General features: G+C 50.8%; 2 protein-coding genes across 4 annotated transcripts in view; both read right to left on the bottom strand.

Annotated features, from left to right (window-relative positions):
- Positions 1-18,493, bottom strand: part of PWWP2B (PWWP domain containing 2B) — a 90,195-nt gene extending 71,702 nt beyond the window's left edge. For 2 of the 3 annotated variants that reach the window (XM_069797311.1, XM_069797310.1), the window contains exons 1-2: positions 18,235-18,493; positions 8,424-10,077 (exon numbers count right to left, since the gene is read on the bottom strand). In XM_069797311.1, the coding sequence (XP_069653412.1) occupies positions 8,442-10,077; positions 18,235-18,413 (1,815 nt within the window). In that variant the 5' untranslated portion in view covers positions 18,414-18,493 and the 3' untranslated portion in view covers positions 8,424-8,441. The remainder of the gene's footprint in view (positions 1-8,423; positions 10,078-18,234) is intronic. The other variant, XM_069797309.1, reaches the window with a different exon arrangement.
- A 2,914-nt stretch (positions 18,494-21,407) lies between these two features.
- The window catches only part of LRRC27 (leucine rich repeat containing 27), a 32,987-nt gene continuing 29,375 nt past the window's right edge, over positions 21,408-25,019 (bottom strand). Inside the window, exon 11 of the mRNA XM_069797308.1 lies at positions 21,408-21,826. Within this exon, the coding sequence (XP_069653409.1) occupies positions 21,683-21,826 (144 nt within the window). The 3' untranslated portion in view covers positions 21,408-21,682. The remainder of the gene's footprint in view (positions 21,827-25,019) is intronic.

The raw sequence follows: 25,019 nt of genomic DNA, 5'->3' as shown, positions 1-25,019 counted from the left end.
TGCATGAAGAAAAGGCTTAAGTTATTGGCTTGAATCAAAATAGAGCAAGTCATCATTCATAAAGGAAGTTAAGCCAGTAATTTTGCTACAATTCATTTCTTCAACTGCAGAGAGCACACAGGAAATATGCTTTATAAAGAAAACAAGTCTGTCTGATCCTACAATAGCAAGAACCTCATGCAGATTAAACAGAAACTGGTATGTCAGTTAAAAGCATTCACTCCTTCAGAAATTAATCAACTTAATGAAAAAAGCTTTCATTAAAAAAATGCCCTGCTCCTCCCTTCCAGAGAGACATGCATCCCCAGTGACCAAGAGATGATTATATGATTAATGCAGGGCAGCTGATGGAGTTTGTGTGGGAAAGGCTCAGGCACAACACGCCAGAGAGCGTTTGTGACCCTCTTGCTAATATGAGATGAGTCACATTCGCTTCCACAGGCAGAGGAGCCGCAGGTGGACCTTCGCTCCGTGCCACATCCACAGGGACCGGAGCACAAAGACGGGTGGGCGACACAGCCCTTGCCCTCGCACGCCAGACGGACATCGCCGCCGGTGTGCGCGGCAGGATCCCACGCTGCTCCTGCTCCGGGGCAGAGGTGGCACCAGGAGAAGCGAGAGCGCACTTTCCAACTGACTGAAGAGCTGGAGATTTGGGGTGCAGGGACTGTAGGTATGAAGAGCACAAGCACTCCACAAGTCAAGGTATTAAGCCCCATCTCTGTCATCACTGCCAGACACGAGAAGCCTATTTCAGATGTACGTAATCTCAGGATGTGCGAGAGTTCATAAACCAGCTAATGCAAAGCCCACGTATTCTGTAAAGGTACACACAGGGTGCAAAACAGGTGCATCAAGCAGACTTAAAAAAAAATAAACCAGGCACCAGCTCATCCTCATCTAGTTTGCAGGATACAGGCTAGTAGCTTCCTTGAGTCTTTTATGAGGCAGAAGTCAGAGTTTGTCACTCAGCCCACACACTCCTATTCACCTTGATCCCAGTGTCAGCAATGGGTACTTAGGGAAAAAACAAAACACGTATCAAGGCTGAAAAACAACAGTTTGCAGGTTTTTCAACATTCAAGGATCTTCACATCGATTTGGGGGTTCAAAGTCCTACCTTTCACACCTAAACATTAAAATGGGAACTATCTGTTTCACCCTATTGTGTCACCAGGCCTCACAAGCCAAGCAGCTGCATGTGGCATTAACAATGCATGGCTATTCCATGAAGATCTCATTCATTCCTCTCCTTCAGAGTAACAAGCACCCTTCTCTACAGAGAGCTATCCCCAAGTTTCAAAAAACAAAACCCCTATTCCTTCTTGGCCCAAAGTAGCTGTTCTGTACATGCAACTTGGAGGTGCTCAATACTTTGCAAACATCTGCTTAACCCGAACAGAAGTAGGATGAACTCTTGAGCCTTACCCAGAGAGGCAAGAGGACTCCCTCAGTAAAGGCTTTACCCCTTCGGCTGACCCGCGCTGCTCACTCCAAACCGCATGTCAGCCTCTGCCTGAGGTCCCACCCTGCCAAACTCACTGTGCTTGGTGTGAAAAGGTGAATTGTACCCACAGCTTTAGACACCCCCATTTGACTTTAAAAACCAAACCAGTAAATAAATGCAATCCAGAAAAAGCTAGAGAAATCTCATTTTTACATTATTTGTAAAAGTCTTCAAGGAAACAAGTTTCCAGGCTCTTTGTCCAGACATCTCTCCTCACCACGTAGACGCAGCCTGTCTCTCGCCCCAGTAAGCAGCGGTGCAGATGGGGCTGCTCTGCAGAGCCTGGCCCCCAGCACACTCCACTGAAAGCACCCGTCGCCCGAGCCCCCGGCACAGACCCTGCTCCTGCACAGAACCAACCAGCACCGAGCCCACAGCAGGGCAGAGACACCACAGAGGGACACCCACCCTCTGTGCTCACCGCGGGCACACTTGGGCAGCGCAACTAGCAGATGCCTAAAGCTCCAGATGGGGCTCGGAGACCCTCAGTCCAGAGGGCAGCTTGCTCTGCTTCCAAGAGAGTTGTTAAGCCCTTCGGTTGATACAAATCTCCTTCGGCAGCTGAAGTTACAGCTCACGTAAGCAGATCGCATTCTTAGGCATCTGTGCAGCTCGTGTGCTGTTAGAAATAGCACAATGTATGGCCTGCTGGCATTTCCAAAAAATACGCCTGGGAGCAGAGAGTGGAGGGAAAGAGGGGCAACAGATGGCACAAACAAGGAGAAGCAGCACGGATCTAGATGTCTCCAAATGCAGTCGCAATGGTCACAAGCCAAATGTGCAAGTGCTTTCAGGAACAGGGAAATCAGCGGGATGCCACCAGACACGCAGCTCCAGACATGCAGCTCCAGACATCCAGCGCTGGGGCACACAAATATGCAATGCAGTCTAAAATAGACTTGTTCTCCTACTTCGTATTAGTATGCAGAGACGCTGACTCCAAGCTGTTTGAAGGAAGACTGAGAAACAGTAATTAAGTTGGATGCTTGGTTTTAGTTGACTGAACCATCTAGAAACCAGGCCAAGAAAAATCTCAAGCATCCATCTTCTGGGCTGAAATATTTCACGTGACCAGGCAGGTGTTTTTAAAAATTTAGCTATCACAGCAATCACCACCATGACTTTTTATATAAAGTTATATAACCTTTTTGTGCCACCGGTAGAGCAGAAGAGAAGAGGTAAAAGGAAAAAGAAGAGTGATTTATGTTGCTTCATAAACTGCTGGCAAGCAGTACTGGCTACATGCACATACAAAGCCCTGAACATCTTTGAAGGTGAAGTCATAACCCAATGTTCCAAATTTTACGTTAGAGCTTACTATATATAGCAAGTATGCAATAAGCTTTGATTTTGCTGTACATAGTAGCAGTGTGCTTTTTGTGATGAATGGCCAAGTATACTGATACTGAGGGTCTATTAAGCTAATAGCAGTAAAATTAAAACCTTCAAAAGCCAGTATTTTCAAGTTTAATGGTCCCACAGCCACAGCTTGGGGGTAGAGGGGAGAAAGAGAGGGATGAAGAATAAAGGATGTTCCAGACTGAAAAAGCAAATGAATATACATACTGTAAACTTGTTACATGCAGAGATGTATACGGAAATCTACAAGCAGGTTTTTTTATAAAAGGTTTTACTGCATGAAAGGGCTGTGGGCAGGGAGGGGAGATCTGTCATGAGGAGCCATTCAGAGGATCACAGAGCAGGAGGAGAGACCCAGCCTTGGCGCACTGCAGGACTTGCTCAGCCTGCCGAGCACCCTGAACCTGCACGGACCGATGCCCGTAGCACCCAGCAGGGCTGGAGCAACACGCACTCCTTGAAAAGCCCCTGAATCCCAGCACACGATGCGTTCCCTGGAGCAGGGACAGGGCAGCCTTACGAAACACGGGTCTCCTTCCCTCCCGTGCCCCAGCCTGCGGCAGAGCCGGAGCCGCGGCTTGTCCCCAAGGCCCCGTGTGTGACACCAGCCCCGAAGGATCCGTTCCTGCCCCGTGCGGGGGGGTCCCCTCCAGACCAGAAGCGTGCTCAGCACACTGCATCGCACGCCCTTCGGTCGCATTTCTCTCTGGTGGCTGAACACAACGCCCTGGGTATGCTAGCAAACCCGCTGTTATAAAACCAGAAATCAGCTGGGGTGCTCATCACTGTGAAAGACAAGGGAAGAACAGTCCTTTGGCTCGAGGAATCTGAAGTTTGTGCAGCTGCAAGTTTAAATATGACGTTATCATGGAAGTCAACAGCAAGCAAAATGCAAAAGCACAAGAGATTTTCTTATTCCCAAGAAAAAAGTCGAGGCCAGAGTGCCAAAGCCCGCAGGACTGGCTCTCGGCGCAGGTCCCACGCAGGGACCTACCGACCCTGCTGAGACACACATGCTCGGCACGCCACGGGCAACACCTCCATTTCTCAGAAGACTTTCTGACCGTCTGAAACAACTCCGGAGACAAGAGTCCTGCAGCCAAAATGGGTGACGGATGACGAGCACCCAACCAGGCCCGCAGCGCAGCCTCACAGGCGGTTACACAGGGAAGCGGGGTGGGAAGCCGCAGGAACGCGGGGGAGGCAAAGCCACCTCCCCGAGGACGGAGGGGAGGGAGGGCTGCCCCTCGCCCATCGGGAGCTCAGCTGCGCGGGCAGCCACCGCTTCCCACCGGGAGCTCAGCACCGCCCCGGGCTTGGTGATGTCCACCCAAACGGCTTGGAGATGTCCATCCCCGGCGACACCGTTGCGACTCCCCGAACATCAGGCTCAGCTTCTTCTGGCCCTCTCCTGGCACGCGCGGCAGCGTGCCGAGCCGTGCCCCCCGGCCGCGTCTCTGCCGCGCCAGGACCCCTCTTCGGCAGGCCGCCTCTTCAGCTCTCAGCCACGGGCAGCAGGGGAGGGTGGCGAGCGGCCGCAGCGATCCCAAGGAGCAGCACACGCGACGGCGCAGCCCCAGCGAGCGCTGCTCCGGCGTGCCGGCCCTCGGACGGGCCTTCCTTAAGAGAAAGGCAAACGTCCTTCGCTCTGGGTTAGGGGCGACTGCCTTCCTCGCACTTCGCGCTGAAGGCAGCCACGGCGAGGGATCGGGCCGCGTCCCGGCTCCCACCGTGCCGGATCAGGCTGCCGAGACAGCACGGGGACCCGGCCTACCAGCCGGTCAGGGTCGGCGGGGAATTAACACCGTCCGTCACCCTGGCGCTACCGGGGCCTTGGGTCTGGTCACAGCCGCCTGCTGCCAACAGAGGTCTGCGGTCACAAAAGCACGACGAGCGGTGGTGAGCCAGCGCCTGGTGCTTTAAAACCAGGTAGGAATAACTCGCCGAGCGCCCAGCTACGGCGCAGACATCTCCGCGGCACGGGCAGCGTGCACAGCGGCTCTCTGTACGTGACACACAAGCAGAAGCTACAAAGCAGCGTGAGAAGGTGCTGAGTAGGCACTTTTCTCCCGGCACTACTCTAAACCCAGAGTGTCTTACAAATTTGAGTTCTAAGGGCTGCTAGTCTGCCTGTTGTTTTCCCAGAAACCTTGTTTTACTAGTCAGTTAATGACAGGGTTTTAATAAAGTATATTCTTTGCAAAAAAAAGTACAAGGACAAAATATAAAAAACATAAAGTGATCATACCAGCTTTTCCAACCCAAACCAAGTTTAAAAAAAAAAATCCAATTGCTTCCAGTTTCATATGCATCCACAAATTACCTGAATTGTTTGTATGTTTTTTCCAGTAATTACCCTCCATGCTTTGCAGAACAGCATCACATGCCAGAAGACGGGAAGTTTCACAGCAGAAAGTGTCAACAGTCACACACTTCTGCTGTGCCCAGGATTAGCACAAGCGACATTAGCTAAATGCTGCTGCTGAAGGCACCTCCTGGACTCTTGTTCTTGTTCAGTGCTAACGATAACAAGCCCCCGTGCAGCTGATGGTGAAGCGTCAGCACGACGGATTGTACAGCGGCAACATGCAATGTAACCAGTCAGATGCCTGCTCTTAGAAACTACTTCAACAGATACCACGTTGTACCGCCTTGAAAAGGCCTCAAAGCTTTCAGATATTTCACTGTAGCTCAAGCGTCATTGTGGTCCTAAGACTCAGGAATTGCAGACATTAGTGAAAACTTAAGTGATGCCCTTCAGGAAAGAACAGTTGATGAGCAACTGATGGAAACATTTCAGTTCTACTTTAGGGAAATTCAAGGAAAACAATAAAATGCAGTCCTCCTGAACAGAGAGAATTAGGTGCAGGGCAAGTCTCCGAAATAAGGAGTTGTTTTAGAAGTGATGTATCAAAACACTACACATGCTGGTCTAATCAGGAATCTAAGTAAACGTGACATGCAGAACATTGGAAGTTGTTTTGTTCTGCTTTTCTAGTTTTGAGCAACTGCAGTTGTTCATCCAACTATCATGTCATCTCCAGACTGGCAGATGGTGTTGGCAGCTCACCTTAAGACACATGTAAGATAGAAAATCATCTGTGGAAAGCCGGCTGAAGGAGGCCAATGAAATGGCTATATGCGTTAAATATATCTATATACCCATATATACACACAGCGGTTTGGCCAAAGAATACAGAGGGAGGGAAGGGTCTGGTGTAATCCATCCCATCCCATCATTTTCTTCTCATCATTCTCAACATGTTCTTCTTTCCCCCAGTTTACAGACCCACTCCACCCCTTCTGCTCCGTACCTACAGCTCAGATACCCACCGTGACTGCAATAACCCAGGTCTCCTCTGGAGCAAGTGCTGCTTTTCCTTCTTGATGCCTTGCCCTACAGCCTTTCACCCTGCATCTTGTGGCCAGGTCTTACCACTTGCGCCACACCTGCAGTGGTCCTGCTGGTAAGAACAGGCAGCATTTTCCTTAGGCTAACGTGTCATTGGGCAAACATCCTCCCATTTTGACTTCCAGGTCTGGACTTTGAGCTCCTCTTGGCCACACGCTTTCCTACTCCACATGGACTGACTGGCATGGCCAGTCTGACTGATCTGAAGCATTAGGTGCTTCTTCACCCTGCCCCTTCTCCTGCCCAGAAGCCACCAGATGTGAGCTCTGGGTGGGCTGGTATGCCATAACAGCAACAAGAGCTGCCAGTAATGGTGATGACATACATTCTGCTAAAGCTGTCCGAAACTGCACATACAAACACAGTGAAGACAGTTCAGAAGAAGGATGAAGCTTTCCTGCTCCTTTAAAGAGAGCACTATTCGTACAGGAGCGATGGATTTTGACCATAGTTCTTTCACTGGCGAGGACAGTGTATTCTGGGCATCAGGTTTATTTATACTCCAGATCTAGCTAATAGGAATTTGGGTCCAATCCAAACGCTCTTGATATAATAAAGTCTTCAGCCAGAGTTGAGCAGCATTTGAAGGGGCAAGATCAAGGATGAAGCTTAAATGCTGCTGCTGCAGTTATACATCTTTACTTGCTCGAGCATCCAGTCATCCAGACACCTTGAGCACACAGGATGAATATGCCACGCTCTGATTATTTACTGCAGCCAGGCTTGCTGAGATGGAATAACTCAAGCAAAGCAAGTCCTTCATCACGCTCAAGCATGACAGAGGGTACGAAAAAAAATAAAAATATCCTTCTTCCCCCCTCAGGATTACATGACCACTGACCATCGTAGTCCCACTGCATTACAGTATCTTAGAGAAGAATAGACAGTCTACAGCAGGAGTAGTACTGGCCTGCATACACACAGTCCTTCTAGCATGAAAAAGAGCAGAAAAATTTAAGGGACAACATAATGAACCACACTGTATAAAGCAAAAGCTTTGACAAGACTCTTCCTCATGATTAGTCATGGTTTTCAGACAAAAAGTTAATCCCTCCCCTTGTTTAACAGTATCACAGATGAGGTCTTGTCCAGATAGTGACGACTGGAAGGTTGTGAAATGATTCTAGATCTTATTCAAGTTGCTGGATTTTTTCCCATGGACTTCACTGAGGGCAGTGTAGTAGGCAGCATCAACTGGAATTACAGATGGTATTTCTAATCCCAATCACACCGCATCCTGTATTTTTAGGTACCAAATTTTGATCCTGGGCAAGGTTTTGGCTGTTTGGTGAGAAAGGGAGTACTATCCCCCTCCAGTAAAAGCAAAATGTGGAGGCATTACAAAGAATCAGTTCCCACATTTATGTTCCCACCTTATGTCCTCAAACCAAGAGGTTGCAGGCGAAGCCCAAAATAATTTAATTTGATGATCCAGGCCATTCCCCAGCAATGCACTGACATTTCAGACACAAGCCAAACCTCAAGTGCTGTGAGAAATATTGAAATACTGTTTCCCAGTTAAAGACAGCTTTTAGTACAATCATTTTGAAGAGCCATAAAGAAAGTGCCTTCATAAGAAATCCATACCAGAGGGGTCGGAGAAACCGTAGGGGAGCAAAGGGCCTCCAAGGGCCCTTTATTGTTATGGGTAACTGCTGGGCATCGGTACCTAGGTATGATAAATATAATCTCAATTCCAAGAAAGGTTTAAGTTCTTTGAACCAAAAGATATTTCAAAGAAACGTAAAGTCTCAGACCTATTAGCCCTCCAGCCACACAGGATGAGTTTTGACGCAAATGAAGTATCCTCAATACTTGCCACATCCTAGCTGTAAACAGTGCTAACACATGACTACCATTTTATTAGCTTTTTGAACAAGTGATGCTTGCTTCCTCACGATGTCAGCTGCTTTGTACTCCCCTCTGGGAGTAGGGGCTCCAATTCCCATGGTCCCCCCAAAGGTTTGGAACTAAAGGTTCTTCTCACCTCTGAAATTACCACCACCAACTAAGAGCCAAGCACTTAGGTTTAACAATTGCCAACCTCAGTTTTTATGGGAAAACAAATGCAAACAAACAGTGGAACGTAGATTAAAAAACACAAGGAGGTTTTTCATAGGAAGCATTAGTCCAGCAAGCACTCACCTGATACTGGAGGCAAAGTTATGTCTCAAACTGTGTTAAGAGATCTCTTATTTCTGGAGTCAGATGCTCTACTGCCTTTGCAGCTTCTGTGATAGCTTTCCGATACATCCCTTTCTTCTTGCGATTAAATCTCAGTTTGAAAAATTCAGAGAAAGGAGAGAGTTTTGAAACAGATAAGAATGAAGTCGTTGGAGAACCAAACCATGATACTTTAGCTTCTCGCCACGAAGGTTCTCCGTTTTCCTTCTGACTAAGGTTTATGTCAAGAACACGTGCTGGCCACCATGGAAAACCATGAATTTTACCCCAAACAATATCCCCCACTGAAACAGTTCTTCCATCTTCTGTGACACATTTAGACACACTTTGGGTATGCAGTCTAACTGTTAGTGGTGGCACAATTTTACGCTCATCTTTTGAAGATGAAGAGACGGATGCATCATCACCAGGCAAAAAGTCACACATTTCTGGTGATGTTACTTCTGAACTAGAAGACTTGGATTCGTCTAGACTGTCATTACTACACACCGATAAACTAGAAGAATCGGCTTTTCTTTTACGATAATTCATAAGGAAAGCCAAGTTATCATGCCCATCTTTACCCTGGGGAAATCTTTTGAAGTCATCATCTTCACCTGAACTCCCTGAAGATATCTCAGCTAAACTTCTGTCTGTGGATTCATCATTGTAAAATGCGCCAGGATTGGACTCCCTGCTGCTCTGAAGGACATTTATTTCGTCAATAAGTTCTGCCTTATAAATTGAAACACTCTGACCATCATTTATGCGATGGGGCTTCAGCCGTATCTTTGGGGGTGGGACATCCGCACTGGAATGCACCGGCCGCGTAAGCTTCAGTTTTGGAATGGAAGCAAGCTGGCTGCCTGCTGACTTGTCCATTAAACATTTGGTTTCTCGACACCGTTCAGAGTCTCTGGTCTCCTCTTGGTCCTCTCCTCCGTTCTGCAATATTCGCTCTGGACAAAATGGTTTGACTGAGCCATGAACCCGGGAAGGGATTTTTACAACTTCGCCTTTCCCTTGTGGAGTACTGTAGGATATTTTTATAACTGGCGTTCGATGTACTAGTTCCCCAGAAAACTTGTCATCCTCTCTCTTTTCTCTTTTGTTCCTTTTCTCCATGTAGTCGGACTCACTGTGCTTTTTCTGCTCTTTGTCCTGAATGCTCAGCTTCCTCCTGGTTTTAGCGTTCTGCCTAGCTGTGTTTGCATCCTCGGGGTTCAGAGTGTTTTTACACTTCTCACAGAGCACCTGTCTTGGCCGTAGCCTGATAGTGCTCATGATAAGCCTTCCTGGGTCTCTATTCCGTGATAAACGCCTCCTCGTCCTCTTTATAGTCCGTGGCGGTGGCTGAGGAACCCACTGGTTGTACGTGTGCCGTAGCCATAGCGGACGGGGAAAGGGAGCTCCCTCGAAGTAGGGGGGGTAAGGAGGAAGGCTGCCAGGCGGTGGGGGAGGCAGGAGGGGGGGTACTTGCTCATCACCATTTCCTTTGGGAGGCTTTTCACCAGCAGACTGCGTCTCTGTCTCGCCCTGCATGGCATCTCCGCCATCAGCAACTCCGTTAGCGCAAGTGTCAGCGGGAGGGTCCTCATGCTTGGGAAAGGAGGATGGGAGACAAAACAATCCGGACCTAAAATGGGGTGAGAAGGACAGGGAGGGAAAGAGACAAAGAGTCAGGATGTTTGAAAGGTGCTTCTCTGGGAAAACTATGCATAACAAACATGCTAGTTTCTTTAAAAAAAAAAAAAAACAAACAACAAAAAAACCCAAACAAACCACAATAAAAAACACAACCAAAAAAAAAAAGCCAACCGCTCCCACAACTTCAATATACTAAGAACGCAACATTTTCCCTTGACTTTTAAGACAAGGCAGCCAATTCTGCCACTGAAAAAAATAATAGCATTTCAAAATTTAGGAAAGGTGTCCTACTCTTCCACCAGAAAAGGCACCGAGATCAAAATCTCTATTTCCATGAACTCTTGCAAAATGTTTTGCTCTAAGAAGTTTTAAGTTTTATCACGCAAAGCAGTTTATTTTATCAGCAGGCTGGTAAAGCCACGAGGAGCGCTGTGATACAGATTATGCAAGCCTTCTGGGAGCTATTAAACTTCCTTTCTTCACACAGTACTTGCACAGCCGATTTTTCAGCTTCTCTTTCAAAATCTGAGCATCTTGACTGGGATGGATTACTTGCGCTTTCAAGCCACAGGTACACCAGTACACAGCTCTGTTCCTCTGCCCCCAGTCTCTTCCATATATGACTTTGTTATAATAAGGAATACACTACTACTTCAGAATAGCAAGATTAAGAATCATGATGTACTATTGTTCAATGCCAAGTCTCATTACAGGCTACCAAAGTCTGGATACAATATCTTGCATGTGTATCAGCAAAAGCAAATCCTCTGAAACGCTGAAACTCACAACTGCGATTCACATCTCTGGATTTCTGCACCAGAATTTATGCCCTTGGCCTGACATTAGAAATATTATGCTAACACAGCACTTGGACAAATATTTGCCCTGAAACAGTGACTCAGAACCGGCAATGGTCACTGTCTTGGCTTTCCAGAGATACTTCTGTAGAGAGTACACCATCAATGAATTGTTACAGCTTTTTTAACAAGAACAAAATGCTGTATAGGTGAGCCACTAAGAAGCCACAAAGAGATGGAGAACAGTTACAGACCAAACACTAGTTTTAGTTTAGGATGCTACGTTTCCCATTCTCCTCCTCGCTAGCCATCACTCTCCTTCCAACCACTAGCAAGGGAGGAATTTCTTAGTGGTGTTACAGGGAGAAGGACTTTGGCAACCACTATGCAGAAGGGCACCGAAGAGAAGCTGAAGGCACCCACTCAGCCACACATCCCCTCGTCAAGAGAAGCACAAAGTCACCGCCGTGGGTTTGCCGATGGAGAGGAGCCTCCTCCTTCCACCCCGGCACCCTGGCTCCCAGCACCATCCCCAGCTCTGCCCTCGGGCTGCATTGCTTTGCTGCGGGAAGGACCCTAAAAATGTCCCTTCCCCTCAGCAGGCACAGGCAAAGAGGTGTCTCCTTCCCAGGAGCACCAGCAGAAAGCAGCGTTACCAAAGGCCATGAACCATCCGAGATTGGAGACAAAAAAGGGCAGGGCTTTTTAAGCAGATCACAGGAGAATGGGGAACACGGATCCCATTTAATATGGATCTAATTCACTGGCTTCATTATCCTTTTCTCAGACAACTACAGACTGGCTCTCTCTCTCACCTGATTTCCATGAAGACTCCCACCAAGTTTAAAAATAAAGCCTGCATAAACTAAGCAAGCAGAAATTAATCTGATTCCAGTACCAAGTCACTACCCTTCTCTGAAACAAAAAGAACCACTGAGTTATCTGGACTCTGAAAAGTCCTTTCCTATTATTCAAAGAATAAGAGTGCAAGAACTTGCTGTTGAGACGACAGTTTGGTTTAACTGGGAAGCTCCTAGTTCGAATGCTAGCGAGTCAAGAGGATTAAGCTGTTGAAACCACATAGTTTGGAACACAGTGTTTTTGTTCCAAGAGTTTTTTTTTTTTAAACAGACACGACTGAGAATGTAGGTGTCTTTCAAATGATAACCGAGAACACAAGTACAGTTTGTACAGCCAAAGATGTCAGCATCATTCATAAAACAATTGAAAGTGATATCATTTCCGAAGCTTTGGCTATAAATTTTGGTTGTTTTGTGCAATGAGATTGTACAATTTGGTCACACCAGAAAACTGTACAAGTTTTCTGTTCCCCGCATGGATGCAAGCCCAGCTCCCTCTGCTCCTGCAGGCAAGCCCGGATCCTGTCTGCTCTCCACAGCCTGGCTCCGAGCAGGCAGGTCCACCAAATCCACCTCCTTCCCGAGGATCCGGCGTGGCACGAAGCTTCTCACTTGGCGGAAGCGAAGCACTCAAAGGTTAACTTCATGGGATGATTTACGCTCGTAAAGTTAACGTACGAGCAAGTCGTAACCCCGCTAGGTTTGAAACGGCCCACCTGGCCGCAGGAACACGCTCCCGCAGACCCCGGCCCCATGGCAGCGTGCGGGTCGATGCCCTCCCTGGGGAGCGCAGCCAGGCAAGAAACGAGCGTGCCCGTGCTCCGGTACCTGTGCCCCGCTGCCGTCGCACGGCCCTGGACTAAGGCTAGCCCAAACCGCCACGGCGCTGGGAGCAGCCGCGGGCCCTCGGCAGCCCTCCCGCTCTGCCCGGTGGGGACGCCAGGGCGCACGCCTGCACCGCGGGGGCAGCTCATGACAAGGGCTTCGGAGAAGCGCAGCGGCTGTTGAGCCGTTTTAACCAGAAGCCTTTTGGGCTGGGATCCTGCCGTTTTAGACTTGCTACAAAAATACAAGGAAAAAGCCCCAGACGATCAGGATGAGCCCCCCGGGGCAGGGACTCCTCACCCAGACTCCGTCGTCACCCTGTACCAGGGCACCAGCTCAGCAGCTCTTCAGTCCAAAGGTGCCGTAGCACCAGCGGTCTGAGAGAAAATACACCACCTGCCTTGTCCGAGGGATCACACAAACTGCCACGCTGAACAGCAAGGCAGCTTAAGATTTGTTTTCGACGGCAGCGGCTTCCACGTGGCCAGGTATCGGCTCTGTCAGGGAGGGCCACGGCCGGCCAGGGGCAGACGAAAATCCTGCTGCGGCACGCCGGTGCGGCAGGACGGCTCCTACGCTGGCACCCAACAGCAGCGGGGACAGCCGCGCTCTGCACGGCCATACCACGGGGTGCCGGGCATTGGAAGAAACGCAGCCAGGTGTGCTGACTTTGTGGTTTAAGTCCTTCCCACCCGGTTCTGGGCTTGGGACCCGGCGGCACAGAGGGAGCTCACAGGCTCCCTCCTCTCCCTGCCAGCGCTCACAAGGGTCCCCACCTCAGGGACCTTCAGCAGGGCACCCCGCACCTCACGCCGCAGCCGCGCTCCCTGGACCGGGAGCTCTCACAGACGGACAGCGAGGGCAGCCGTGGTCAGTTACAGCCCCTGCAGCTCCTCCAGCAGAACCTCTGGCTCCAGCCAGGACACCAGGAACCTGCGCGTGCCCCCCCCGCCGCAAGGTGACCGCACGGGTGCCCCGGCACGCCACCACAGCCGGGGCGCACGGGTGATGGATGTACTTGCTCCCGAGGGGCCTCTAGTTCTTTTCCTTCATACTGGAAGTGTCTCTGAAGGCCAAGAAAGCAGTTTTGCTGAGGAATCGTCCCTTTTCCAGCCTGCCCACCGTGCCAGTTCTGGGCAGGGGTAAGAAGAGTTCTGCCGTCTCGCCCACCTGCCCGCCTCCCTGCGAGACTACGTGCAACCCAGCCCTGCTTCTCAGGCACAGGGGGAAGGAAAACAGCTCCAGAGAAGCCATGCACAGATATCTCTTATCTTGTCACCGTATCGTCAGGCGCCAGCAGCGGCTGTTCAGCACGAGCGAACAACCGCCATCACCCAAGGCTGCTTTCGGTTTCTCTATCCCTCCACACTAGGCGCTCCTGATGGGGATGCACTGAAAGACTCAGCTCCTTCAGTCGTGGGAAGTCCAACTAAAAGCGAGCAAGTCCTACCCTTGGAGAGCGTTAGCCAGCTGCCATGCCCGCAGCCTCCGGTGCTCCCCCCACACCCAGCCTGAAGCCGCCTTCCACGCAGGCACAGCTCCTCGTAAGAGGATTTAGCTCCGGTGCCTTTCCACCCACTGCAGAACAAGAAAGGTTTCATCTGACACACTTCACTCACTGTCCAGGAGAAGCTCACTTTTTACCACAAGGAGAAATAGCAATTTCACTAGCTTTCCCTACGTCCCCCAGACTTTTTCTGCACAAATCCGGATGTCGTTAATGTATCTCTTCTATCTACTTACTGTCACTATTGATTCTGCATATCTAAACCCATCTGACTGAGATGAAGGTGCCTGAATTTGTGGGTTAGGGGCACAAGTGCACGTGCAGGTATTACAAGCAGCAGGAAATACCATGGGATGTGACTTCACCCTGTTTGGAATCCCTCTTTCTGGGGCAGTTGTAGCCAAATGGACTAAGTTACCTCAATCCAACCTCTGCCTGGAACAGAGAACACCATCCTCCGATTTATACACATGCATAATTTAAAAAAAAAAACTAATTGTAAGTTCAGTTGCAACAAAATTGCCAAGTCTTGTTATCAAAACCACTCCAACTGCAGTCAGAATGCATTTAAACCTCCTCATGAGCACGGACACTAGGTAGCTTACTGTCTAGAAGAGCGCGCTTACTAGAAGCGCGTAACGGCCAGTCACTCGATAATAAGTACTGGTGCTTGCTGCACGTGCTATCTAGGCTGCGGTCAAAAAGGGATGCCTGTAGGAAGGCAATAACCGTTCTTTCTTCAAACAATTCCACAGCTATTGGAGAAGTCAAGCATGCGTTTTTAACTACATCCCACTGTTCCCAAAGGCAGAGGGGAGAAGGCAGGCTGCAGGCAGGCAGGAAGCAGGCAGGCAGGCTCCTGCCCACAGCCGCTCCCGCTTCCCACGCAAGCTGCCTGCAGGCCGAGCCCCCGCACACCCGGGCAGGCGGTTTCGGGTTCAAACCTGCGCCTGCTTCTTTGTGGCTAAAATAACGGGAGTCCGACAGCCAGGACCTGGATGGAAAGGGATCTCCTGGCTGTCCGGGTGCTTGGGCTTGCAGGCCTGCCTTCCGCTCAGCTCCCCATGTCGCTCACTACATTTTAGGAGAAATAAAACAGACTCATCCCCTCTGTAATGCTAAGAACAGTTTAAAGCACAAAAGAAAGCCAAAGAGCCACCATGCAGGCTTTCCCTCTCTTTTGGGGTTCTCCCCTCTTTTTGTACAACCCACTCTGGTTGCTCCTCTCCTGTCAGTCCCATCCCACTGCCCACACAACCCCCTCTCTCCAGTGGGGCAGCACTGCCCGCCCGGCATCGACTGCTGCCCCGGAGGTACAGGCAGAGCACGCAGTAACCCCCACGCAGGGCAGCGAGAGACACTGCTCCATCAGCAGGGCAACAGGCAAGAGGAGGGAAAACATCTCTGCCACGTCTCTGTTTTGGACTTGTTTGGGGGCCTTCGAAGTTCAGCACCAAGCTGACAAATTCCTGCTGCCTTTGGGACATATCTCAACTTTTACCTTCCAACCACTGGCAGACCGACTTCTGTATTCTGCTGTTAATGTGAGGAGCAATATCCCTTCTTCCCTCCACATCCCAAATTTAGGGTCGCTGCAGTGGAGCAGGTGCTTTCAGCCTGCTCCCCACGCTCACCCGAAGTCACTAAGGTCCACCAGGAGCCAGGCGCTTGCCTCGCACACCACGCTTCCTTCCTGCTGACCAGCCACAACCAGAGGCCACGGCTCCCCAGCCACGCGTTGGCCAGTACACGTCACGGGCTCCCTGCTGTCATCACAGGCCAGCCAGCTCCAGGGACCGCCATGGAGGGGATGCAGCCCCAGCAGCTGCTCTGCTGTCAAGTTCTGCGCAACACCCAAAGCGGGGGGACCTCCCGGTCCGCCGCCTGGGCCCCGGCCCCACGGGGAGAAGCTCTCCTCCCAGCGCTGCAAGAGACTCATGGAAGCCGAGAAGATCTCTACCCAGGGCTCCCAGAGAGCCAGGCAGGATGAGCTCCCGCTCCATCGCAGCCCTACAGCGATGGTTAAAATGCAGTGCCAGGTGGCACCCAGAAGCCAGGCTGCTTTTCCTTCCATCTTGCTACCTGAAGCAGCACTACCATACCAATGGGCTACGAAATTGGCTCGCTCAAAGATTTTAGCTTCTTTTAAAGTGATGAGGGGGAGCAGCAATCCCATCCCTCTGTAATATTGGGGGCAGGTGGGCCCATCCAAAAGCTCACCTTTCGCCAAGCCTGATCATTAGAGACAATAATTACTGGCACAGGTGGGAGGAGATGGGGGCAGCTATCCTACTCATGAGATGAAACACAACAACAAAACCCCTTCTTTCTGCCCTCCCCATTCCACTTCAAGTGAGAAAGAAGGACGCTGCTCCAGCATCCCCACTGCAGGTCCAGGCAGCCCCCAGCCGAGCCACAGGTCTCCCGATTGATGGGATAGCAGCAGAACGAGCACCAGCCCTCAGAGATAATTCCACTGCTGAGGGGACCGTGGGACACCTGCCGCCCTCCCACCCCAGCAGAGATCAGCATTACCAGCGACGGGCTCCAGAAGCACCTTAAGGCCTGGGAGGAAACACCCGTCTGGTTGTTTCTTGGATCCACCGGGGACAGAGGGAGAAGAGTGAAGAGAAAAAAATCACGGAGAAAGGTTAGGGAAAAACAAAATAGGTAAAGAAGTGCACATTGTCACAGAGGAGGAGGACGACAACTGGAATGTGAAAAGACAGAGACAGCCGGCTTTTTGAACTGACTGAAGAGATGCCTACCGCTCACTGTTTTGGCTGGAACTAGACACCAAGCAGGGTTTATAGACTCTTAATAGAGTTAGATGCCTGAATACTTTTGAAAATCTGGCTCCAATTTTCCGGGATAGCCATGTGAAACTAAATAAACCATGAAAATTAAGTTCAGAAGTCTTGCTTCATACATCTTCCAAGAAGAACTGCAGAGGTGAAGCTGGCTGTACTCCTACCCAGCACTAACCTGACAATTCCTTTATTGACCAGACAGAAACCAAACCCCGCTTCTCGACTCCAGCACAGCACAGAGAAAAGCTGGCCGCCTTTGGCGCGCTAGTCCTTGGGACGGCTGTACCTACCATCGGTGCGTTTAAAAACACCCTAAAAGTTAGCGCCGTTTCGAAATAAAGCCTCCGCCGCGCGACTGTTCCTGTCCTTTGGAAGAACGGGCCTCTCGCCCACCTCGTTTCGAGCGATGCCCCTCTCCGTGCCAGAGGGGACCCCCACCTCTCCGGAGCCGCTGCGACGCGGCCCCGCAGCCGCAGCGAACGGGGGCCGCGGGGTCTGCGGCAGACCAAAGCGAGACACCGGAGGGAGGGCAGATACCCCGAGATTCCCCCCGGGAAAATGATCATCGCCGCGGCCAACCGGAGCGGCAGAGCCGTCGGGTCAGCTCTAACGGAGGGCAGGAGGGCGGCCACCGGGGAGCCGCGGGCAGGGCTGGGCCCGCCGTGCCGGCCCGGAGGACGGGAGCTCGGGGAAGAAAAGCGGGCGAAAGCCGCCGGGCTGCAGCCTCCTCCCGAGGGCGACCGGGCGGCGCGGGGGCGGTCGCAGCGCCAGGTCGGCGGGTTCCCCGCAGCGCCGGGGGGGGGGGGGGGGCGGTCACCCCGGTACCGGCCGGGACGCGGCGCTGCGGGGGAGCGGGGCCGGGGCCGGGGCCAGGGACGCGCTCGCCCCAGGCCGTGGGCGAGGGCAGCGGCCCCTCGGAGAGCCGGCGGGGGCCGTAGCGAAGCCTCGACGCTCGCCGCGGAAGGGCCCGCCGGCGCCGGGCGGCCCAGCCTCCCACGCGGGGCTCCGGGGCCGCCCGCACCGCGCACCGGCCCTCGCCGTGGGCCCCGCCAGCGAGACGGTCCCGGTCCGGTCTCGCCCTCGCCGCCCCCCCCCCCCCACCCCCGCCGGCCTGGGCCCCGCTCCCGGCCGCGGGCGGCCCCGGGCCGCTTTGTTCCCGCCGCACCGGGCCGCCCCGGGCGAACAAAGGGCGAGCGCCGCCGGCGGCGGGGGCAGCGCGGGGCCTCCGACCCCAGCCGGGCCGCCGCGCCCCGGGCCGGCCCCGCTCCCCCCCGGCCCGGCCCGGTGCAGGCCCCGCTCCCCCGCAGTCCCGGACCGGCGTCAGCCACCCCCCCCCCCCGCCCGTACTTCTTGGTGCAGTCGAGCAGGACGCCGGTGAAGCGGCGCTCCCCGCAGCTCAGCGTGACCACCAGCGTGTCGTTCACCATCTGCTCCACCAGCACCGGCAGCCACGCGCCCACCCGCGGCGACGGCGGCGCCCCCGCCGCCGCCGCCTCCTCCTCCACCGCCGCCGCCGCCTCGGCCATGCTGCTGCTGCCGCCGCCGCTCCCCTCCCCCGCCGGCGGCGGCCGCTGGGGCCGGGCCGGGCCGGGCCGGGCCGCGCCGCGCGATGACCTCACGGTGCGGGCGCCCCGCGGCCGCCGCTGCCGTAGGTGCGTGACGTCAGGGCACCGCCCCCGCGCCTGCGGGCGGCCCAGCGTCGCCCCCCCCCCCCCCCCGCTCCGCCGGACGGGCGGGGCCGCCGCGCACGTGTGCCGGGCCGGGAGGGGCGGGGCCGGGCCGGGAGGGGCGGGGCCGGGCGCAGCGGGCCGGCCCCGCCCGCCCCCTGGCGGCCGCGGGGAGCGGGGCGGACCCTCCGCCTTTGCCGTCCGGCCGGGCCCCAGCGGCGGCTTTCGCGCCCGCCGCCGGTCTGCCCTTCGGTGGACCGGAGTCCCGTCCCGTGTCGTCGTCGTCGTCCCCCGAGGCAGGGGAGAACCCGCGCTCTGGTCGTTTGTCATCAGAATGACGCGATACCGTCTCGACGGGCTACGTCATCGCACAGGGCGGGGCGGGCTGGCGGGACACAAGGCCGCGGGGTGCAGGGCGGGGGTCGCGGCCCGCAGCCCCCGCACCGCGGAGGGACGAGCCGGCGCTGGGCAGCCCGGTGGTCCGCGGCCCGGGGCGGGGGGGAAACACGGTGGCGCTGGAAAGGCTTCGGCGGCGCGACTCGCGACGCCACACCACTGGCGCGAGAAAACGCCAGATTTGGGAAGGCGGCGGTGGGTGACCCCACGCGGGGCACGGTGGAGGCGAGCAGAGGGGCTGAGAGTCGGGGTCCGGAGGCGGCTTCCGCCATCCCCTTTGGGAAGCCCGAAGGGCTCGCCTGGCGTCTCCGTCTTTGGAGGACAGCGTGATGGCGGGCGGGAGGCACGGCGGAAGGCCAGCCGCTCTGCGGCTTTTCACGCCTCTAAGGAAACGCCCGTAAGTGAATTTCCAGGCTTGTAGAAAGTCCGAAAAACCTAAAACGTACGTGTTAGGGCACCTCCGAGGTGGATTTTTACTGTTTGGGGGCGTGACTCCAGGAGCCTTGTGCCAACGCTGCAGTTCGGAAAACAAGCAGCCTCTGTCAAGGTGAAGTGGACTGCACATCCAGCTGTGTGCCGTTGCATTTTTGAGTTTTAGCATAGCGATCAAAACACAGCCACTACACACACCCGGGGGTCACAACAACGGTGTGTGTCTAGGAAAGCGAGCTACAGGGCGCGCAGACAACCCAGTCGTGGGCCCTGCGGCTGCCCGAGGACCCCAGCACACGGCCACTGGTACCAGTGGGAACCCGCCTGCCCTGCGGCCAGACGCCCCAGAAGCGGAGCCTGCCTGCTGAATTGTCATTGTACACAAATGACCGAGACCCTAACGTGAACCGTTGAAGCTTAATGTAGGTTTCAAGTAGAGACTTGCCAAAAAGGGCTAATAAATGTTTACTCACATGAACAGTACTATGCATTATGTTCTCTGTTAATCTAAATGGCATAAGAAAACCAAAAAACCTCAGCTGAATTGGTATTATTTATTATGGAAACTTTTTAATGTTGCAATTACAATATCTAGAGGACAGGACAAGCTGTAGTTCTGAGGCAGCCTTGACTTTCTGCAAAACCTTGAAAATACTTTGAGAGCAACATGCAAGCAGAGAGGAAAGTTCTAATGTCATCAGAGATATCTGTACTGATTTTCAGAAGGAAAAGGATTTTTTCTGAAACATCCTCCAAAACACGGTGATACACTTTTACAGAAAGTCTACCTCCAAAACCTTTCAGAAATTATTAAGGCAGTTTCTACTGTCACATGCACTCTTTAAGTCCAGTGACTCTGAACTTAACTTGGGCCAGATGCAGATCATTTTGGAATATACAGAATAAATCAATGCACAATTGCCAGTATGGAAACAATGGACACACACGTATTACAGACATTCAAAGCAAACTGTCGAAGTGGATCAAAGTAACATCACTGTAATAGTATCCATTCAGAAAAAGCGCACCAAACCTAAAGGAGCTGCTCTGAGCTTTCCATCTGTGTGGCAGCAGAACTGGCTGAGTGAGCCTCGTTAATAACCCCTATGAGATGAGGAAGCACAAAGATGTGTAATTCTGGGTGGCGGAGCCAGCGAGGTGGGCATGGCAGTTCAGTGGTGTTGCTGTTTATTTCCAACATTTTAAGGCATGTAGGCTTTGCAGAAAGTGGAGGCAAGACCCGCCTGAGGTACCTCTGCTATCCTGGGAGGATAAGTGACAGGATGATGGCAGGGGACAACAGAGACAGTGGGGTCGGAGAGAGAACACAGAAAGCGTGGGAGGGAGGAATACCTTTGCTATTTTTTAAATTCCGTACCATCACCCCCTTCCCAGGGCTCTTGTGGTACTGGAAAACCACTGGCACTGGTTCAACTCCTGTAATGCTTTTCTGTAATAAAGCCCTCTCCAAAGTACTGCCACTCTTTTGGGGGAGTAGAAGGTAAAAGCTCCGCATACCTCATCCTGGTAACTGCAGTCTCAGCACTGCGTAGCTCCACGTACCTCAAAGGAGCAACTCTGCTGGGATTCAGGGTCAGTTGTTATCACATCTAGTTTGCCTGTGCTCTCTGATCCCCTGCTCTCCCTGCAGCCAGCATCCGAGGAGCCCCAGCAAAGGCACCGAGGTGTCAAAGGGGCAGCTCTGCTGCTCCCAGATGCCAGCAGGGCTCCCAACCAAAGTACAGACACCCTGAGAAGGGCTCTTGCCTGCTTCCTCTTGTCCAGGAGGAGGACACAGCTGTCATGACAGTAAAATGCAAACAAGCTTATTCTACATTTGAAGACTACCTTTAAAACTAACGTTATGATTTAACATTAAACACAGTGTTTGTGTTGAAAACCCAGACTGGTCTGATTTGACTAGGACATACAGTGCAAGGCCAGAGATGTGTTATTCATGAAATTAGTTAACTAAGAGTACACAGTTCCTTGTTTTAGTAAAATTACAAATGGCTGCTCCAAATCTTAGGGACAACTTTGGAATTTTTATTTTCATAGGATTTTCACAGCCTGTAGAAGCGTGCTTCAGAAGAATGTGCAGAGAGGCTGAAGAAAACACTACAACACTGTGCCACAAATCTTCTAAAAGAAACACATTTTACAGTCAGTTAAAGCAGATTGATTATCATTATAGGTTTAACATTGTCAAATGCAGTCGGGAAGACTAAGTGAGAAGAGGAGGCTTTTATAATTCTCATTCTTGTGAAGTAAACATTTCATGCTTTAACAATTCCAAGCGATCAGTATTTGCTACTAGAAAAGATCTTTTGAGTTTCCATTCTTGGTGAGTCAGGTGGAAACTCTCCCAGGAAGGTTGTGAGACAATACTCCTGGAGAGGGAGTCCCCCTTTTGTTTTTGCTAGCTTGGTCTGCAGATCTTCAACCTTGGATTTAAAACAAAACAAACAAACAAAAAATAAAGAATGGATATAGAAGTATATGTAATTAAGAACAGAAAGTAATGCTTATGTCTAATGGGCCAGATTTTCACCTGCTCCTTCTGCAGCCTCCATTTGTATACACATGAAGCCGTACACAAACTATAACTAGACTATACACTTGAATTGCCTTGTCCATCCACCATGTCCAACACCATGTGTTAACTGTGCAAGCATAACAATGTGCTAGGATTTACATCTCCAGTCCCATGCACGTTTAAATTTAACATTTAAATATGTGCACGTTTTAAAATAGCTGAAATGAAAACAGCAAATACATGCATAGGTCAGTTTGTAGGAATAAAGAAGCTATCGATTATAAAAGAGCTGGAAGCATTAAAGCTCAACAGATTTTTAAAGTAATAAACAGTAACTACATGTACCACTAAACTTATTACTAATAAATATATTTGTCAATAGTCTCAACTCAATATTGGTATGTAAATATATTTTTTACCAGATTAAGATTCATATTCATTCACTTAGATATTTCACAAAATTGTAATAAACTTGAAAGTTGATGGAAATTCAGTAAATCTCTTAAAAGTCTTCATGAAAATATTCTGCTTTTAGAAATACAACTGCAGATTTTAAAACGTTATTTTTTTCCTACTCTGTATGTTATGAGTACTATAGAATACAATACAGTCATATTCAAAGTACCATAACCTTGGGGGTTCCAAAATACTTTAAGATTATCGTGCCAAGTTTACACACGTTTCATACACAAAAGCTCACAGTGAAGTCCATGAGTAGCTCTTTGCAGGCTTTGGCCCCTGACGGTCCATTCCACATATCTTTTTTAAAACAACTTTAAAAAAAATGAAAACAATTAAGCTAATACAATTACATCTTTCCACTGTTTGAAGCATGCACTCCATAAAACATGCTCCTTTGTGCCAGCACGACGCACCCGCTATTAATGGCATGCTGTGAAGCTGAAAGTCACTCAGAATAAGTGAATGAACTCAAGCTCCTCAAATCCCACAGTTCCCCAATTGCCATCGAAACGCGTTCCTTTTTGGGTGGTAATTACCACTTTTAAAATACTAGTAGGCCATTACAGACAGAGCAGTTCCCCTGCTCTGCCAGGCTTGTAGTTTGTGCAGACATACCTGATGCTGCAGCTAACCAGAAGACATTTTGCAAGCCAACCACCACACTGCTGAGCTCCTGGGGATACTGTTAAGGAATGGGATCTCCTGAGTAGCACCAAGACTCTCAAATGTGTACTTGGGAAACCAAAGGGCAGATTGCTAGTGGAAACCACAAAGGCCATGAAGCCCATCCTGAGCTGCAGCCACGTGCTGCCCCGTGAGAGCGGAGAGACCCTCCCAGGGCACCAGGAGCCCACGGCACAGGACACGCAGAGCCCCTACGGAGTCCACTCCTAAATGCCAGGGTGATGTTGTCATACGTGACTCTTATGCCTACCTCAAGGAACGAGTTCCATTTTGGGAGCGTGCAGCTTGCGTTGTGCTGTGCGTGACGTCGCGGAACGTGAGGGATGAGGGTAATTTTAGAACAGTGTCACGATTTCCTGGCATAGGGACAGACGCTTTGCACTATGTATGACTTGTTTGCCCTGTTATGTATAGCAGGGAGGCTGTGCTTTCAGCACATTAGATCGCTTTGGTTTTAAGGCCAAAAGATGCTTTGACTAAAATCAGTTTCTTTTTTCCAAAAGCACACGTACCGTAAAGTGGCACAAACATTGCAAAAATGAGGCTATGAAATCCATGGCCTTTACGTGATCAGTTCACAGAGCTACAGCCACATGTGCATTTCCAGTATTTCTACTCGGTGACTGCCGGGACTCCCCAGGACCTGGAAGCCCGCACGTTAAGTGAAAGGTTCAAACATAGATGACTCCCAGCAGGCACAAGTTCTCACTATTGTGTGAGAAGGAGCTGCAATGGGATGGTCTTTTGATGGACTCCTGCTCGTCTTTGGAGTAAGTAAACAGTTCTGGAGCCACTTCATATTCCTTCTGCATTATAAAAGAGTTTTATTTATTCCTACAATGTAATTCTTTACTGGGAAAAGGCTTTGCCAAATTTAGTACCACTGATACTACCTCTACATATTAATGAAAGTGATTTCTTACTTCATTAGAATGCATGATATGTACACAATGTGCCATGGCATTCAAAGAATCACATCGAGCATTTGTACTTGCTCTGCCCTCAGGAAACATATTTCTAAGTTTGCTTTTTTGAATCTGACAAAACCATCAGTCGGGCACATGACACAGAGGGAACGGCCCTGGCAGGCGGAAGAGAAAGGAGAGGGGCCGGCGGAGTGAGCGGCCCTGCTGCGGGCTGGCTGGTCCCTGGGGAGCTGCCCCGCAATCGCCACCCAGCCCTGCGGAAGCCAGTCAGTATCAGTAGCAACCTCATATCCACGGGAACCAAACATTAGCCCGGGCTCTTGAGGCAAAACTGATTGAGCTGAGTGTCTGGACTATGCACAGCAAACAAACTAAATGCAAAGCACTGACTCATTTTATTGAAAGATATAGAACTTAATTGTGACTAGCTATGCAGTTTGGAAAACTGAAGTAATACTTTCAGTCAAGACAAAGTAATTCCTAATAATGTTGCAATATGCAAATAAATTTTACAGCTACACCAACTTTAATAACAGCTCTCAATTTTCTCTTCCCAATCGGGACACTTACCGATGTCTCAAGGTATACATTTATGAGTCCTCTTTCCAACTGTAAATGGATAATTTTGAATTTCAACTTTTTGCCGTATTAACCACTTGCATTGAATGGCTTGTGCAGCACGTGATAAAAATCATCATCTATGTCCACTGAGTCTTACAGTAATCTTTTGCCATCTTTTATGCTTTTCTTGGTTTTTGTCTTCTATCTTAGAATTTTGGCTTTGCTTTTGAAAGACTCAAAGCGCTACAGATGTTTAAGTCTGTTTATATATGTGCATATTGTGTACATGTACACATACATACAGAGAGTTTTAGCATGGCAAAAATACATTGTTTAATTTTTAACAATTTTAATTTTTAAATATTTAGTACCTCAGTTTTTTGTGAAATTAACGAAATGTCAAATTAGCAACTGTTCATCAGCACAGAGTACTGTGTTCACTGTACTTCCAGAAAAAGAGAAGATACT

The sequence above is a fragment of the Haliaeetus albicilla genome, chromosome 11, assembly GCF_947461875.1.
Source record: "Haliaeetus albicilla chromosome 11, bHalAlb1.1, whole genome shotgun sequence".
NCBI lineage: Eukaryota > Metazoa > Chordata > Aves > Accipitriformes > Accipitridae > Haliaeetus > Haliaeetus albicilla.
The sequence above is the reverse complement of the archived record's forward strand: the minus strand, read 5'-3'. Positions and strand labels throughout refer to the sequence as shown.